Raw genomic sequence first — 19798 nt, 5'->3', positions numbered from 1 at the left:
TAATCGAAATTGCATTTTAATTAATAATATTGAGAAGAAGGCTAAATTTTCTGCATGGGACTTGATTCCCCATAAGGATGTAAGGATGAATAGAAGAAATACCGTGAGGTATTGAACATAATCTCGGTGTTCTGTAACTATTTACTCTGAATTTAATTTGTTGTGCTAAAAATATTCTGTGGTTTGTATTTTTTTTAATTATTCGACTGGCCAATATCCACAGACTTACACTTAATTACGCTTACGCTTTTTGTGTCTAACAATGTTTTAGGAATGATTTTGCTGATGGGTTAGACCGGCTCCATTAATAAATAAATAAAATTTAAAAAATCAAGCCACGTGCACTTAAAAATCTGCACTTTGTAGCAAATATCCTTTTTTCAGTTTTCTCTGAGAAAAAAAAACAATTAAAAGATTCTCATGTCTCAAAATTTTTCATTTTTTGTCTATGCGTACAGCTAATGGTTTATTTATTTTTTTATTTTTTTATTTATTTATTTAGTACACTGATCAAATTTAAGTTCATTTGATCTGAAGTGGAAAATAGACCCTTAACCAACATGTTACAAATGTGTATATATGTGTGTGTCACTTCATATGCTAGTGAAGGATCTGGTGTATCAGATTTATATAACGGTATATTGCAAAGCAATAACGCCCATCATAGTTTAATATGACTGTCATGATTTAATGCTGTGCAACTGTTTTATTTTAGTTTTGTTTTAAATCAATATTAGCGGCAACTCTCTCTATATGTATATATATATATTATCATACTTCACATAGACAATTTGGTTTTTAAATGTAATGTTTATGCGAGTTAATGCAATTATTATTGAAATTACAGTTTCATATTTTAAAAAAGAAAGTTAAAATATCCAGGCTCTCAGAAAGACAAGTCTACGTAATGTATTGCTTAATATGTCAAGTCTTTATATGCTCTTATTGAGGTTATGCCTCGTGTCATGCCCCATTCGTGCTAAACATCGCAACATCCTACTTGCATCGTTGGATTATAGCCTACGTTACGTTCAATGTCTTTGAAAATGGACAAATTGATTGACGCATTCGTGTAAAACGGGGAAAACATGAAGAACCTGTCCTCGTAGGCAATCATTAATCATCTACAAAATGTCAAAGTACTTAGGCATAATCTGAGTATGTCTTTAACCTAAATATTCGGTTGTAATATTACAATTTTGCTGCAAATTAAATCACCTTTTATAATTTATGACACTTTAATTTGAGAAGATTATTTGTCTTCAGTGGAGTCGAGAGAGAGAGAGAGAGAGAGAGAGAGAGAGAGAGAGAGAGAGAGATTAGTTTATACGCGAGGCTTGAAGCGGAACAGAATTTACACCTCTCTTGGATCATTAAGTCTTTACGTCGCCAAGTCGACAGAGGATCATTCACTGGCCCAAGTCACTGTGGTTTACTTTTTTTCCCTTAGATCTTTTAACCCTCTATTTTGGTAGCACTTCACGGTTAATTGGCTTTTATGTACTGATTTATGTTTTTAAACACGTTTCTGTTCTTAACTCATATGCTTGATACATATATGCATATATTTGGAACCGGACTCAAAATATTGCCGAATAAATCAATGATAAATTGAAGTTTATACATTACGTCCTGACATTTTATTTCTAAAAGTAGTAGACGTGATGTCGTGGTGGTTACTTACATATTTCAATATGTGTTTCTGATACACTGCAATCACGCTAATAAAAAATAGTGGAGATGTAGGTCTGTACTTTAATATATACTACACATTATGTCTCGAGAATGCCTAAATCTTATTATAATTAGAAACATAATATTTTTATATGGCTATATGGTTAGGATAAGGTGAAAATGTTGGGTTGGCACTTAGGACATGTCGACAGTGACAGACTGCCTGGCGACGGAATTTGTCCTTGATTATAAGGCGGTCGTAGAAAATTAACAGAGAAAAGAAGACACGAATCGTTGAACCATCTCCAGTGATTAAACACGGGGGTGCCTTCATTTAACAGACAAAATCTTCTTAGTTAATTTGATTGTCTTCTCTTTAGCTTCTGAGCGCTCCGCAGACTGAGTTCACAGGTTAAACATCATTTATTAATCGCGCTATCTGTAACCTGTCTAACTAGACGATAAGCTATTTAAAATGTTGGAAAACCAATACAATTCATTGGGCGGCGAGGTTATTACCAACGTATGTCGTAAGTTATACACTCAGTTACGAATTTAGGCCCACTATTATACAACGAGACTGTTCGAAGGGTAGAAACGTATGGCAATCTAACCAATGAATAGCGTTTCTCAGGTAGGTGGCAATTGTACCTTTAAAATTAATTTGGTATGAATAGCCATTTTTATTTAGCTTAAGATGGCCCAAAAATGTATGCAAAACTTTTCCTCTAGAAAATGTCGTAGGCTAATGTTTTTTTTCCTCTTTTACTGTTTTGTTTTAAAATTATAAAAATGCTAGGAAATGTCCATCATTTTCTAATGTGCACCTTTTCCTATATCGTACAATTTCTGGTTTTACAAACCACCCAAACAATACCGCTACAATAACAGCATTTAAAATAGACAATAATTCTACTGATTATTGTCATATCATCGTTCCCCTGCCTAAGTCATATCTCTTATCATTATGCTCTTTTATTGAGAACTCATTTCGATTTATTTGGCCATAAAAGCAAACATAACTTTCCTTTTCGTAGTGAGGTATGATTTTACAGCGGAGTGTTTAAAATAGGCATAACATTATGCATTCTTCTAATTGGAGGACAATTTCAAAACAGCTAAATAGAATGTGATTTCGATAGAACCCCGGTTGATTTAATATTATTTCACGGGGGTATATGGATAGGCTATAACCTAGTAAATAATGTAAATTGCAATGTAAATGACAGGAGGAAATTTTATCTTGGAAAGCGTAATAGTCGTCGAATAATAGACTGGTGCTCAAAATGTCCCGTTTGTTGGGTCAAAGTTTTGTTGATTTATTAAGATGTTGACGTGCAAAGGTAAAACAGTAGGTTACTCGCCTACTTTTAAAAGTTAACAATTATTGATTCTTAAGCAAGCGGAAGAAAGAGACTGCGAATTCAGCAACGTCGCCTTGTTTCAGGATGACAGTTTTTTCCTCTCCTTTTCCCCATCCCTCTTTTCCCTCCAAGTACGGCGTCCTACCTTGCAGAGCGTCACGTGGCCCTGGCCATACAAATAACGTGCAGTAAAGTTTCTCCAGTCGAGGACGAATCAGTGCGCAGTTATATCTGCGGTTATCAGCGGCAACAGCTATCTCCAGATTCTGGGAAGGGTAGTTAGAACTTCAGAGTTTCAAGTCAGTCTGAAAAGTGAATAGCGTCTAATTTGGAAGAAATTCGAATGTTTTTTTTTGTTTGTTTTTTAATTCCGGCTGTTTTAATAAAATAGCTAACCTGTCGTTGGGACGCTCTTCTGGATCTTCATGCGTGCGTAGCCCCATGCTTCTGAGTTGTATCAAGTCTACTCAACGAGGCTGACTCACTTTATCAACTGGCTGTCCTTATCTGGTGAGATAATACTATAGGGTTTGGGATGAAATCGTATTAGTCCTATGCATACAGCTATCAATGTTTTAAGCCTATGTGATTTGCATTACGAACGATAAAATATGTATCTGTGATACCATTCAGCTATCTTAGATGTCTCTTAATTTTGTTACCTCGTTGATATGATTTGATAATAGGCCTATAAGAGTCGTATATCAGGGAAAGTTATGTATCTGAAAGCGACGATATTAGAAATCACGGCAATGACATTTTCACATTAAACCTTTAGAATATTCTTCGTCTTCTTATCATTATTAATATTATTATTATTACTATTATTATTATGATAGAGCTTTAATTAAATGTAAACGTATGGTGTTTATTATTATTCGATTGCTTTTATGTGGTTATTAGATTGTGATCGTTGTATTGTTGTAGCTATGCTTTACCTCAACCATAAGTCAGTTCAGTTATAATTGCGAAGGGAATAAAACAGAAACTTTGAATAAATAAAATGAAACAAGACTATGCCCTACAACAGTCCTTCCGAAGCTGATTCAACAGGTGTGAGAATGTAGTCGAACCGGTGGACTAAAACTTAACGTATATTGGGTAATATTTATTACAATTAGTTTTCAGAGGTCAGGAATGAAAATGTTCCATAAATATATGGGGAAAGTTATTAATTATGCCTTTCTTAAATAGGAGTGGATGTGCCCAAGCCGACGGTCGTGGAGAGATTTTATTCAGATTTCATCAAACAGCTGAGGACATTCTGGAAGTTATCATAGATCAGTTTATTTGATCTATTTTGTACTTGGAATTCAAACGTAATATCCCATAACTACAAGAAGAAGGCAAGAATAAGTGACGCCAGAATGTACCAGAGCTTGGCCTTAACCTCAAATCAGTCTCCATATGCGCACGACACTGGAAACTACATCCACGCCTCGGCCGGTTCTCCGGTTTACGTGCCCACCACCCGTGTACCTGCCATGTTACAGACTCTGCCGTACTTGCAGACGTGCGACTCTGCTCATCAGTCGCATGGCCTCGGAGGGCACCATGGCTGGCCTCAGACTGGCACGGATAGTTCGTCATTCAACCCAGGCAGGCCGCACCCACCCCCCGAGTTCTCCTACGCACACAGTCCCCCTGTGAGCAGCAGTACTGGCAGAGATGCAACATACCAGAGCCCGCTCGTTCTGAGTAACGGCGGAAGGGCTGATCAGTACAGCAGTTCTCTGGTGCGCTCAGTCGGAGGGTCCTACTCGAGCCCCTATGCGGCGTACATGAGCCCGGAGATGGCGACTTCTTGGACACCTGGACACTTCGAGAGCGGCATGATCAGCCTCCAGGGAAGGCACGGAGCTCTTCAGGGAAGGAGGTCCAGCATGGGTGTGTATCAGCTCAAAACTTATATTATTTATAACATATACTATTTTATTAAAGTTTTCAAAACTAGATATGGCCGTTGAACATTCGAAATGAATGTCAGTAAAAATACCAATATAGATCAAATAAACTATTCCAAAGTCCGTGTTTCAAAATGTGAGATAGTTGGCTAATTATTTGATTTTAATAGGCTATCTAGCCGAGACTGATTACTTAAGTTAATCCATAGGTTTCCTATTGCCGTAGGCTATTATCACCATAATGTTGCTATTGAACACTTATGCCAAGGTTCTAGCTACGTTACAATCAACCATGTTCCATGCCACAGTGTACTTAGCCTAACCCTTTTAATGTTCATTCTTTTTAAATGGCTAAGAACATTTGGATATATTTAGCTATTAATATGTTTTACATTATTTTTTTTATTTGTATTTCACGACAGTTGCACACAAATACGATAAAGCCTCGCGACCGAACGCAGGTTTTTTTTAGCATCATTTCAGGATATCTTCCAAAGCTTGTTAATTATTTTACTTGCGTAGGCTAGCATTTTTATTTCTACATATAAGCTTATGAACTATTGTGACATGTTTCTCAATTGAAAAATGCGTGAGGAATTGTGAAAAGGGGATGGTTTTGTCTGCGGACCGGATCAAAGATTTTATTGCCGTAAGTTATTTATTGAAGTAGCCTAAACTACTTGATATTTGACGAGGCTATTCATCTGAACAGCCCTTCAAATCACTATCAACTGCACCAGTCTTTAACAGGACCAAATGCAATCAACCATGTAAAGCATTACCTTTTTTTTTTTACAATCCACATTCTTAAAATGAAAGCCTTAGTTACCTATTCAATTAAGATGCTAATTTAATTTTCAACCGCAGTCTGTTTTTGTTCAGGCGAACTGATGAAAGAGTGCAATACACACTCCTGGATGTTTTTGAAACAGTGAAAAACGTCCGTTGATCCTAGCCATTGTCACCTTGAACAGACACAAAGGGTACATTTTTAACCGTGTGTGCCCGAACACATTATGTCAACTAATAAGCGCATACAAATGCTTGGCCTATTGGCATGTAATGTGAAGTTAACACAAAAGACAGGCTTCAATCCACAATCGGGTCATTTTAAACCTTTAGGTGAAGGATTTCGTACAAATTTTTGGATGAATTTTCTGAGTGTTACATGTAAAAATAAAAGGAAATTAACGAGAATCGTGTAAACCAGGCAGTACAGGGACTCTTGGTAAACTGCTAAGCATCTAATAATACAAGCTTCGGTCTATAGGCTCTGGAATCACCTTGAGACCTTCAAAATGTATGATAATTACAAAAGCAACAAAACTTGTTGTTATTATTATTATTATTATTATTGTTGTTGTTGTTGTTGTCAGATACAGATTAATACAAACAATCACGACCACAGCAAGAAAAAGCAAGAAATTAGTTTATACAATTGGAATTTTAACAATTATTTGTCGGAGGCCGTCGTGTGTCAGTAGCTTGATTGATTTCGGGCCCCTGGATCTTTAAAGGTGATAAGGTTCCACATACCGTTAGTCTACAACCCGTGCTCTACCGGTCGCCACAATAAACAGCTCAATAACAGATTTTATTTTATTTTTTAAAATCCAAAGTTCGGCTCCTTTTTGCTACAAGAGTGATGTCACAAGACAGCCTTAATTAAATTCGATGATGTAAAAGACATGTACGGTCAAATTCTGGAATATGAGTCATGTTATAGTATTTATAGTAACACCTTCAACTTTTAACGGTGAGGCCTACCTATAAAGCGAGATTTGGCGGACGGCACGCAAATCTATAAATAATCAAGTGTATGATATAACTGCCATTACATACCTTTCTGAGAAACTCGTAATGAAAATAATCTGCACACGATGTTTTAAGTGGGTGAAAGAGCGTCGTCATTAAAATAAAATATTGGTGACATTGTTTTCGTGGCAACAGCAGGCAATGGCCTGCTCCTTGTAATTATCGTAGTAATTGTAATTAATCTTATTTTTATTTAGACAGTGTTAAACTCACTGAACTCACTTACTACATACATATTAACAATTAGTCTAATAAATAACTGCTATGGGATTTGGCCGTCAGAATATTTACTCAAAATTCCATAAACCACTTACTTAAATGTATGTTAGGACTGACTTATACATTTGCAGTAACACCTGCGTTATAATATTTATTTATTTGAAATACAATATGTTATTGCTTGTCAGGCCATTCAGGCAATGCATTTTTGACCACACCTATATATTTTTTAATAATACAAAATATGGACAATTTAAAAACATTTAATTACAACTCGTGAATTATTTACATACACAATGAAAATCGGCTTATTAAAGAATCTACAGCTTTTAGGATGCCTCACTTTGTGTTCCATTTCACAGCGTGCAAATTGCCTACAACTTGAAAGGCGACGCTATTTAAAACAGTTCACATTAAATTAAGAATATTTGAAATATTCGACTGCGTACGACATTTGAATGATGTAGGCTATTCATTCTATAGAAAACTACTGAAAAGTTACAGCAGTTATATAGTATTAACCACTATTTTCCACTCTCATTGCTCTTAGAAATGTTGGATGAGATACCGGGTGAGGGGCGCGAGTGCGTGAACTGCGGTTCGATTTCCACCCCTCTGTGGCGGCGAGATGGCACCGGACATTACCTGTGCAACGCTTGTGGTCTGTACCATAAAATGAACGGCATCAACCGGCCACTGATCAAACCACAGAAACGCCTGGTAAGTTTCAACTGTGAGTCCTGATACTATATTTTATTAACGTTATTAACGCTACTGCAAAATCGGAAACAGATCATAGGCTTGTTTGTTTGTTGCGGTTTTTCACTGGAAAACGTAATAAAAGTATTTTCAAGTAAATACAAATATTTTAAGTAGAACCACATTTCACTCTAAAGTACAGCCGTGCATGATACGTTATGCATACTGAATGGTTAAAGAGGGTATTTCTTAAAATGCAAATATTTTTTCAGTTTGCTAGTGTTTCATTTCAATGGTCTTACAAAAGTATAATGGATTAAAAATTGTAAATGTATGATTCTGCGCAACCAGTTAACTATCTTAAAGGAACCACTAAAGGGAAAATATTCCATTCAAGGGCAACAGGTTCATAGAGAAGGTCAGCTCTATGTGAGAGCAAGCCCATTAGGATTCTCCTTTGCCAGGAACCAGGCTCTTGAGAGCAGCTGGTGTGAATTATTTCTGTTTTTTGTTTTTATTTGTCCTTCGGTGACCTTGTCCTTGGGTGTCTGTTTTTAGAAAGACTCTAGTAGGCTTAAAAACAACATGATCAACTACCATTCATTTCTTCTGAGAAGTGTCCCAGTGTCCAATAACAAGATGGTGTGGAAGCGAGGGCAGGTTCAGTACAACATGAGAGAGGCCCAGTTTAATGCATGTAAAATGTTTAAACGGATTCGTATGTTGCAGCAAAGTATCTGATTAATAAATTGACAAGAATCTTATGGTAACTAACCAAATGTAATGCTAATGATTATGGGCAGTGTGGTCTAGTAATGCTCTGGAGAATACGTTTTATCTCTTATCTGTTGTTTTGTGTTGTGGACACATTATAGTCACATCTTCAGTGCTTTCACAAGTTAGAAAGTCCTGGTGAATTCTCATTGGTCTTGACCTTCACACAACACATATCCTTTCAATTTACAGAAACACATTATTAGCTAAATGTAATATTTTCATGTTTATGATTTTAATAAATTCTCAGTTCAAAGCTTTATTTTCCTTAATTTATCGTATTAATTAATCAGTGTCCAAGAACAATCTCAGTACACTTGATTATATTAATTCATGAAATTAAAACATTCTGTTCTTACGGTATGTGTACAATATATGTTAATGCACAGCTTATAATAGGGATGTAGGTTCATTGGTCTGGATTGCTGCCGACCTGGTTCCTGACCGCTCGTCCGTTTCCTCTTACAGCAAACCACCTCCAGGCGAGCTGGACTTTGCTGCACCAACTGCCACACCAGCACCACAACGCTATGGCGTCGTAACGCAGAGGGAGAGCCCGTCTGCAATGCCTGTGGCCTCTACATGAAGCTGCATGGGGTACGCCTCTAATTTAGGTTTATCAGAACCAAATATTGTGTGCGTGTTGCTGTTTGGAATTCAGACCTGAATAAGTGCTCTGTTTGATTTTTCTTGCACAAACTATACATTCATTCCTTTGAAGAAAAACACTAGAATGTTATGCAGTGGGTGGTTTATGAAGTAATGTCTATGGACTTTATTTCATAATGACAAACGTATTTTTGTACACGAGAAGCCTCCATTTGTGATGCTTTCTTTCAACTTGCCAAGCTTCCATTGCCTAGCCCTTGTTTGTTGTATGCCCCACTGTTACTGTGCCATGCTGAGTCTGTTGTCTCTCAATCTGTCTCTGGTTCTAAACTGTTGCATCTTCCTTGAAGGTCCCAAGACCACTAGCAATGAAGAAGGAGAGCATTCAGACCAGGAAGAGGAAACCCAAAATGGCCAAATCTAAAACATCATCAGGTAACAGACTGCGAGTCGCCTCAAATTGGTTTCTTAATGCAGTTTAATGTTAGTGCCCTACTTCCATCCAGTGCATGCACAGTATAACATGCTAAATGAAATGCATCAGAACACCTATGATCCATGTCAACACATGATTGATTCAGTCCACCCCTTAATAATGTCTTGCCTTAATGTTCCATAACAAACCTAAAGAAGTTGGGTATTGCTCTTATATAACATTTCTGTATTTATTAGCTTGAAATACAACAGAAGGAACTCTTAAGATAAATCAGTAGGTAAATAATAAATAAATACCTCACTAATTTAATTCTCAAAGTAAAGGCTAACTCTTTGCAAGGGATTGCATCAGATACTTAATCAATATAATTCTGGAAAACTGTTTAGCTTTAGACTCCAGAAAAGTTGTTAGGAGCGTATTAGCCAAGAAGTAGGAACCTCCAGAAATGCCAATGCATAACACCTACAACTTCTAAATCAATCATCATTTAGCTGACTGCACAGATAGATCAAAGTTCCTCTTCCAGGGACCAAAGTAACAGAGCTCTTGTGAAAGTCCATCTGGCTAGGCAGCGTCTAACTCTTGTTGGTGTTCGACAGGATCGTCTGCCTCTGGCACCAGCTCCCCCTCCTCCATGTCAGTCTCAGAAAGTGCTTCCACTATTAAGAGTGAGCCCAACATGGCCCCTTCACCCTATGCTGGACAGACCATGGTTTCTGTCTCTCAGGTAAGCCACTGAATGAGCACAATGGTACACTGAGACCCTTGCAGAGGGGCCAATGAGTAAATCCTCTGTCTACATATGTATTATTTTTAAAGATGCATGTATCTCTGGAAAATCATTCATCTTGGCATGAAAAAAACGCCACAGAATAAAGTGTAAGCTTTAAATAATAGTGCATCTAACACCTATGATCTCTGTGGTTTTGGCCAGAGGATTTCAGTGGTAGATTTATGGTAATGCTGTCATCAGCCATTATCCTGATTTAAAAAAAAAAAAAAAAACAGTACTCCAGCAAAGTTCATATGCACTCCATTTTTTTGTCAGAATGGTTTTGTTTGGTTATTCAAACAGTTTTTCTGGTTATATTTCAAGGCATCATCACAGCTGGACAGTATGACCTCCGGACATACGGACATCAAGTATGAGGATTACCACTTCACACCCACATCAATGGCCCCTCAGAATTCCTGGTGCGCCTTGTCCCTGGCATGATCCCACAAAATCAACACTCAGTTCTGGAACATCCACTCTACCCAGGGTGTTCTGGATATGGACTTATGACGAGAACTACCTATTACTGACTGTGTCTTTCCCAGAGGGAGAACAGGAAACAAGAAGGAATTATGGCAATTTATTTGGAAAATTTGAAGTAAGAATACACATTTGTATTGACAATTATCAAATCTTTTTATCATTGTTGTTGGTGCCTGTGGTATGTGCATTTGGTACATGGCTTTGCAAAGACACTCAGCATCACAGCAAGTTATTACAGTGTGATAATACAAAAAAGTGCAATGAGGGAAAAAACTGTGTATTACCTCTGAACCTGCTTCATTATTCAAATGTAAATAATTATAATTGTAAAGATATATTTATGTTGAGATAAGGGCAGTCAAGACATAAAGATGTTGGAGTGTCATATTCCATGATTGTATTTAAACTTTCTTAGAGAAGTTTCAAGCAGTCAAGGAGAAGATTCTGAAAGAATAGCTTTTGCTGATTAATTTTATTCTTAACAATTTATCCAGCAATTTTAAGTGCAATGACTATCTTTTCAGGAATAAAGTGAAAAGGGGCAAGATTAATAATAGATAGTTTTTGTTTGGAATATGTTAACCTAAATTCATTTGCTGCATTATATTGGACTGCTTTTTTTGCTTAAAAAAGTCTGAAGATCTTGGATCTGGGTTCAAGAATGTCCGCCTCTCTGACTGCCTCTCTTGTTTGTTTGCAATGCTCTTTAAAATCTGTTTAGGTAAATAAATAAATTAATAAACCGTATGCAATGTTTCAAGTGTTAGATTAAATACCTAAAAAAACAATACATTCATAATTCTGAAACATTTTAAGATTCATTTTCAGAATGTTTTAATGCTTATTCTAAAATATTTTTGATTTTAAGAAAATTCTTTAAATACAAGGTATATCCAAATGGGATTTTCTGTCAGAACACAGTATATATGCTAGTTTGTGTTTGTTATTTTTGTGTGGGAAACATGGCAGTGAAATTCAGGGTGATTTCCATGAATACAACTACAACTTATTATGCATGAGATTTACAGTCAAACAAGTGACAGTTAAATAGCACATGGGCTGTGTTATCAGCACAGGATCTCTATATTTATATGCACTAGTCTCAGGGTGTTTTCATTATAAAATAGAATTTTGTGCTGGACTATGAACACAAAGAGTGGATGTGGGTACACTGGCATCATAAAGTAACTCCATTGTACAGATGTTTTTGGATAAACAGGACAAAAAGCACCTATCATTTAAAAAGATTTCTCTCTCTCTCTCTCTCTCTCTCTCTCTCTCTCTCTCTCTCTGTCTATCTATCTGTCTATCTATTTATCTCCTTTCCCATTTGAAATGTCATTGATATTTGACTTTAAAAACTGCCACCTCTTTCACTCATATTAAATAATGAATTCCTAATATGTATTTCATCAACCATTTGAATATATGTTGCTCTTTTGTAAGGTATGATTTTCTGTTTCTTGCTCAAGCAGTTGCGAGCAAAGGTTGCGCTCCACCTCTGCTTTATGACCCTCAGGGTTCTTCTATCTCACAGGTGCAGCTCATGCATCAGCGTGAAGCTAGTTAGGGTAACAGCCTCATGGAGAGAGAGGGAGAGCGAACAAGAGAGAGAGAGAGAGAGAGATTTGATTTCTAGCCATGTTTTATTTTGATTAATTACTTTTTATTGTTGTCGATGTCTGGGAACAGTGGGCAGACATTGTATGCAGGTCCAGTCCAAAGAGTTATCCTTCCTGAGGCCTGTTGTTTGCTGGGCAAATGCATGGTAGAAGAATTGTGTGTCAAGCAATTTGTAGCAAGGGGATACACCATTGTGACAGCAGCTACGTGTAAAGCCGTAGGCAGGGGTGGCAAACGTATCTCAAGGGTATAACAAGGGAGCGTGTGCTTGGCACCCCTCTATCACGCCAAGCTGAAGTCTTCCACTGTAATACGAGGTCCCTTTAGAGGGGTTGTGACCCCAGCTCTGTGAATCAGCAGTACGCTGTATGAAATATGTATAACTGTATTCACAGAAAACCTCCCCCTTTCCCACCTTGCTGCTGCAAAGTGCTCAAACACCATTGTCCTTGTGCAAGCGTGGGACTTCTTCAAAGGACTCACTTCAAGTGCTAAGCAGACAGCTTGCATGGGAGAGGGGGCGAGGTCGGGGGGTGGGGGGGGGGGGGGGAGGGAGCTTACGGGCACGTTTACATTCAATTGTCTCTGAGTAAGTGCTTTCATTACGGCATCATCATTGTAAAACACTAAGTGGGGCATTCAGAGTTGGAAAGGTTTCAAGAAAGAATCCTTGTCCTTATCTCTCGCTTTTCCCTCTGTTCTTTTACCTTTTCGCTGTTGTTTGTGTGACTGTGGTCCTTGCAATAGAAAAACAGCTGTAGCCCCCTTCTTAAAGTGTACCTAGTCTTGTAAAATGCTACTGTTATTCAAGTCTTTCCAGAATTATTTGCTCATAATTGCACATTTTATGTAAAACCATTAAGTATTTTATTAAAAAATAACCTGCGTAGGACTATTGTCTTTTTTCATAATTCTCCTCAAATCCCTCAAATGTTCTTGAAGGTCCCGTAGGTGAACATTCCCAGGGTAATTCAGTTGTCAAGGTTGTTATGTATTGTTTCTGTCATTCTGTTTTGTTCCGTTGTTCTTATTGCTCTCTCTCCATCCACTTGCCCTCTCTCCAGGAAAGCGTCTTTCAGTCCAAGCTTCCGTCTCCTTCCCTTTCGGGTCGCTCTGCTATGCTGATGACTTCAGCCGAGCTCAATTGGGGAACCGTGAGGAAAGAAAGCCCGTCAGCGGTAGTGTGAGCGACTCGGGGCGAGAGTGAACGATGGCTTTTCCTCCCGCAAGGCTGGAGAAATCGAGCTCTTTCCCAGGGTCGCGCTCCTCCACCACTGCAGTCATTCATTCCTCCCCAGTCCCGTGCCTGTGGCGGAAAACAGGATATTGTCTTTAGGTCAGAGCAATACGGAGGGCAGGGGGCCACATGCTATTCCGTCGGTAATATTCCTTCTTAAGCCTAAACTTCCGCACACTGTCCCCGCACGATCCCCAAGGGCCTGATCCATTGCTCCCAGCACCTAGGCCCCCAATTGGCACCAAGGTTAGGTTCAAAAACACGGGCATTTTCAGCGTTTATTGCTGTGATTTTACACTTTGTCACAAATCAGTTTTGCATGCTGTTGTCCTCTGTGTTTGGAATCTGGCATTTATGAATCATAGGGGGTCTTTCTACGGCTCAGAGAAAGAGATAGAAAGGGGTTCTTTTGCAGTCCTTTACTTCAGTAGAGAGAAGATAAGCCCAGACTTATTTTCTCTGCCCAATGAGGCCTATTACTTGGAGAACCGTTTATTATGTTAAGTGTTGGTTTCATTTTGATTGCCTCTGTGCACCATTGCTTACCACCACTAAAATAGCAAATTATTAAGGAATAAGGTTGTACAAGGTAACCATGCAAGGGGAATATCTGGGCCATTGCATCCTCAACAATATAATAGAATAGTGAATTTATCATAAAGGGGAAATTCAGAACTAAGATGCTATTACTAATAAGCTATTACTTGAGCTATTAAGTTTTTTTGAACAATTTTTTTTGGATCAACAGTATAGAAAAAGTTTCAGTGCAAAGCATATAAATCCTGAACTCCTGGTTACGACATAAAGAGTATTTTTGGTTTTGCCAGGGCCACTTCCTGTTTTCATTTTCTGCAGAAACACCATTATCCATCATCGCTGACTTAGGCACAGACAGGAAAGCAGTGAAAACTCTGCTGTTTCAGTGAACGTAACCCTGGCCATTGACTCCTTGGGCTGATGTTATAGTGTGTGTGTGTGTGCGTGTGTGTGTGTGTGCGTGTGTGTGTGTGTGCATGCATGCTCGTGTGTGTGTTTGAAGGGTCGCCTTTTGTCCTTCAACGTTGTTAGATATGATCATTTAATTCACTTTTTAAAAAATATTCTGGAGTCTTACAAAGGATGGCATTAATGGAGTGTTACCTTGTAAAACCAAGACTAAGATCACAGAAATTCTACTGAAAATTGTCACAGGTGAAACGTTATGGCATGCTCACATTATATAACTCTATTAGAGCAATAACAGTGGGAGCAAAAGGGAGTGGCTTGGCAAAGAGGCAGGGTGTTGTGTGAGAGATGGAGGGAGGGTGTTCCAGAGCTGATAAGGTATTAGTCAGCTCAGCAGCGTCAACTGGTCTCTGAATTTCATACAGAGAAAGATCACGTGTCAGCTGACAGGGGCATTCCAGCAGGTAAAGGTGGTAAACAGTCAAAACCGTTTCTGATTTTGGTGACACTAGCACTTTGGGATTTTTTACATTCTGAACTTCTCAATTTTTTCTAGTTCAAACAGGAAAATACAAATGAATCTGAATGATTTTCTGAATCCCTGCAGATTGAGTTCCAGTATATATAAGAGTTTAAGATTGGGCTGACTGGCACTGCGACAGTTAACAAGGTCCCTTGTTTCAAGGATGTGATGCTGTGTCACCACTGAATCTAAAAATATTCCACCCTACACAAAAACACCTGCCACTGATTGGTCCTCAGGGCCACAAACAGAAGCGCAGTCTAATTTTGGTATCCCGGTTCCTGTCTGATATTTTTAGTTTGATAGATGGGTACACTGACAATGGAACAGCACTGTGATGGTCAAATGTAGTGGCCATTTGACCTTAATCAGAAGTCATTTGGACCAGCTAAACATTTTGCACCATTAATGGTGGATGAAGTGGTATCAGTGAGTGAAGAGCTAAGGAATGCTGAACTAGTGTGACTTACAGATGGACAAGAGTTTTCTGTTTTTTTGGGGGTTTTTTTCCCCCCTGAAAGTCAAACCTAATTTTGGCACTGGTGCCTCTCAAACTGGTGCTTAAATGATGGATATTAGCCTTTATTGAAAGGAGGAGGTAAAAGAGACACAGGCCGAGTGCTCCCTCCCCCTCCCCATATGCCAGTCCCTTCACACCTACCCTTGCTTGTGGTCCCCCCCACAGCCAAGTCTGGAGTCAAAAGACTTCAGTCTTGCGGTCGCAAGTGTGATTCATGAGCTCCCTGCTGCTAAAGACAACATACTCACACACGTTTGTGTTTCCACTGCAGGGGTCTCCCTTTGACTCCTATTATATTTTGATTTACTATTCAATTCTTCAGGCAAATGACAGCCCTCATTGGGAGAAAAGAGACCACAACACATTTTTGCTAATTGGAAATTCTACCTGCTTTGTTCCTCGTGAATTATAAGGGGTATAATGTGGATTAGTGACCTACAGAAGATATATGGCCGCCATCTCCATGTGGAGACATCTTTTTCTAAACATGAGCTGTAGAAAGAATAATAGTTTATAATAATAATTTGCAGTGAGTAGTGAGAATGATATGAAAAGTAAACAGTGTTTTATTTTAATGAAGTCATGCTTTCCATTATTCTGTTATGATAATTGTCGTGCATTTGCTTTTATTTTTCATAGATTTCATAGATTATTTTTCAATTTCTATCAGATATTTTGCATAGTGCATGTTTCTCATTGCTCTTCATTTCAAACATTTATTCACAGCTGGATTTACTGTAGCTAAAAAGCCATTAAAAAAATTTTTTTTTTTGGTGGTGGTGGGGTGGTGGGCGTGGGGGGGGGGGGGGGGATGGAGGATGGGGGGGTTGATGGGATTAGGGGTGGGGAAACAAAAGCCCTAGAACCTACTCATGGGTTTTTAATAATGCACCATTTTAGCCATTTATATGCCACACATGATGCATGATATTTCTATTACATGGGTTTGTTTAGTCTAAAGCAAACCATCAAATGAGCAGGTGTATTTATTACACGTAATCACCAGGGTGTAGCTTTGGTTACTGCATGCCCAGCAATCTGTTACACCTTTTACACGACAGTGTACCTTTCCAAAGGTCAAGGAGAGGCCAGGGCAAAGGCTCTCTTACAACCAGAGCACAATAAACCAAAGTGCATCTCCAGGCAATTACCACACGGGGGACAAACACACTTATTATAAAGAGAGGGAGGGTGTTGGCAAGCATTAGTCTTTAGATGTCAACATTTAACTGCTTTTAAGGACTGCGGCATCGATTCACACAAAGAGTTTGATGCTTGTGATGTCAGAAATGATAGAAAATGCACATTTAGAAGATGCATATACAAGATATATACAGTATATATATATATATATTTTTTTTTTGCACGTGGTTTGTTTTATTATAGAAAGAGGCTGACGTAGCAATCTGAGACAGCAAAGAGGAATATGCTTTCCAACAGAAATTCTTCTGGTCGAAACTCAAACTGAATCACAACAGGCAGAGATAACATTCATTTCCTTGAAATAATCTTGAGCTATGAGCAGAGGGTGCTCTGGAAAATTCATCAGTGCCGTAAGTATGATTATGACAGTCAATTCTCTATTGGTACACATTCATGAAAATTTTGTCACAGTCCTGGCAGCTGTTGTTCTTTTTAAACAAATAAAAATAGTAGCCACTAGAGGTGTGAAATTAAATATAAAATAAAATGCAAAACCAAGATCAGTGAAGTTCAAATTTTTATGCCCCAACCTACTTAGAAATCTGTCCCTCTAATGAATAAATTGTGTCTTCAAAATCTGATTCGAGATCATTTTGCACTATTTTTCTTATGATAGTTGGGGTTATGATTGGGGTTAGGTGGACTGATTCTGCATCAGCTGTGCGAGGCAGAGCTTCTCAGACACATGGTTGTTATTTTGCCCTCATTTGTGTTCTGTCTGAGTGGGTGTTGTTGGAGTTGCACCCTGGCAGCTGTGACACACAGCTATTAATGCGCTCAGTATAGCTGACCTAGCACAGCAATACTGTATTGATCCCAGCAGGGACCGCAACTTCTGGTAAATATTTTACCTTTCCCTTTGACCCTGCTCCGTGCATGCAACCGCATTTGCGAGTGTGTGTGTGTGTCTATGTGTGTGTGTGTGTGTGTGCGTGGGTGGATGTGCGTGTATGTGCGTGTGTGTGTCTGTGTGTGTATGTGTGTGTGTGTGTTTGCACATACTTGTGTGAGTATGTGTGTGTGTGTGTGTGTGTGCAAACTTGTGTGTGTTTGTGTGTGTGTGTGTGAGTGTGTGTAAAATTTCCTGTTTTGGATTTATTGAATGGATATTATTAGAGATGGCTAACTTTCAGCTATTTTCGAAGTTATTTTTTATTTAAAAAAAGAAAAAACCTGATTGATGTGAAAGAGATGTTCAACAAATAATGTAGTTCCTTGGACCGGAGTAATATTGTTTCCTTCAGAGACAAGAAAAACAAGAACAGAGCTCCCAGAGGTACAATCAATACAGTCCACCTTATCATGTCTCCACACACCCTGAAACACACACAAACACGCATACTCTCTGTCTCTCTCTCTCTCTGTCTCTCTCTCTTTCACACATACACACACACACACACACACACACGTCTCAGACGGGCCCATCTCATCACATACAAAAAATAACACACACATACTATATAAAGAGCAACCTCCTTTTGTTGCTACATTCTCTAAATTTATCTGACACCTTATTCCATGGTTCTGTTAAACAATTTAACACCTATGCATGTAAATACTGTAAGAACCGCACATTCACAGCATATATTATATACATTGGATATTTATTATCATTTGGAATGGCTTGTTCTGTGGAAATAACTCTGGGTGAATTTACAGAAGAAATAAATGTTTATTACTTTTAATGTCTGAATGACTCAGTGCTTTTGAGTGACTGTGCTGATGAGTAGGTGCAGAATATGTCAAAACATTTGACCCTCTACTTCATGAATGCCACAATTCACTTTAATTGCTGTACTCGGTGAGGAAAAGGTAAAATGAGACAACACCACATTGTGTCAATATTCAACCTTTATTTCGAAAACACCATCGCTGGTTGCCTTAGACTGTACTACCTCTGAGAGCTGTGACATAGACACTCCAGTTCCCTTATTCCACATCACCCTCACCTCAGAGATGGAAAGAAAGAGGGAACAACAGACAAATGAATGTGCATGTGTGTATGTGCACGCATTTGTGTGTATGCTTCACGTGTTTGTGAGTTTGTGCATGTATGGATGTGTGTGTGTGTGTTTATGTGTGTCTGTGTGGGTGTTTATGTGTTTGTGTGTGTGTGTGTATGTGGGTGTCTGTGTGGGTGTTTGTCTGTGTGTGTGTGGTGTTTGGGTGTGCGTGCATGCGTGTGCGCGTGTGTGTATGTGGGTATCGGGGTGGCTGTTTGTGTGTATGTGTGTGTGTGTGTTTCTCTATGAAATACAAGCTTGCTAGGCTGAAGGCTTCTCCTCATACAAAGCATCTTCACACATCACACATAGCTGTCCTCTTCACCTGTTCCATGGAGAACACAGTGAGCTCGGCACCACTGTTTCCACTGGGCTTTAATAAGAGAGACCCCTGGCTGGAGAGTCAGCGATGTCACTGTCTGGAGGGGGTGGTTGTGGTAGGTTGGGTAGCCTTATCTCCAGAAATGGAACTCCAATGTAGCAGAATCTCTAGGAGACAAGTTTTTTTTTCTTTTTTTTGGGGGGGGTGGGGGGGTGGAGGGGTGTGGAGTGATTGGTGCCAGGTACACAATCCTGGCTCAGGCGTCTCCTTTTTCCCCAGATCTCCTTTCCCAGGCAGTCACCCTGGGTATGAGCTGTGCTCATCCAGCAGCCATGAGGCAACCACTGATGTGTTATTTTTACTGGGGCCTGACGAAGGTGCAGGGCAGGGAAACCGGACCTTGGGCTGGGCCTACCCCCCTTCCGGCTGTCACTTGTGCTGTCTCTCTCTTTCAGTCCCTCAGCCTCATAGTGAAATCCCCCTCCCCTGGCGTCCTCATAGAGTGATTGCGATCTGTCCTTACCCATCCTTTTCTTCTGTCATCTGTCCAGTTCCACCGTCAGCTCCGCCCACCTTCTCTTGTCACATGCACCATTGGAGGACAAGGGTTGTAACAGTTAAACTGACTGCTGAAACATGCCAACAACAGCCTGTCCATCACTGAAGCGAC

The 19798-nt window shown here is 39.0% G+C and overlaps 1 protein-coding gene across 2 annotated transcripts in view; it reads left to right on the top strand.

Annotated features, from left to right (window-relative positions):
* gata5 (GATA binding protein 5) overlaps positions 1-11499 on the top strand; it is a 12103-nt gene extending 604 nt beyond the window's left edge. The window contains exons 1-7 of one of the 2 annotated variants that reach the window (XM_035380951.1): positions 3249-3548; positions 4233-4925; positions 7527-7696; positions 8918-9046; positions 9409-9493; positions 10094-10221; positions 10591-11499. In XM_035380951.1, the coding sequence (XP_035236842.1) occupies positions 4406-4925; positions 7527-7696; positions 8918-9046; positions 9409-9493; positions 10094-10221; positions 10591-10710 (1152 nt within the window). In that variant the 5' untranslated portion in view covers positions 3249-3548; positions 4233-4405 and the 3' untranslated portion in view covers positions 10711-11499. Of the gene's footprint in view, positions 1-3248; positions 3549-4232; positions 4926-7526; positions 7697-8917; positions 9047-9408; positions 9494-10093; positions 10222-10590 lie in introns of those variants that run through there. The other variant, XM_035380952.1, reaches the window with a different exon arrangement.
* The last annotated feature ends 8299 nt before the right edge of the window (positions 11500-19798 follow it).

This window comes from Anguilla anguilla, chromosome 11 (genome assembly GCF_013347855.1).
Source record: "Anguilla anguilla isolate fAngAng1 chromosome 11, fAngAng1.pri, whole genome shotgun sequence".
NCBI classification, from domain to species: domain Eukaryota; kingdom Metazoa; phylum Chordata; class Actinopteri; order Anguilliformes; family Anguillidae; genus Anguilla; species Anguilla anguilla.
This window is presented reverse-complemented; position numbering and strand designations above follow the sequence as displayed.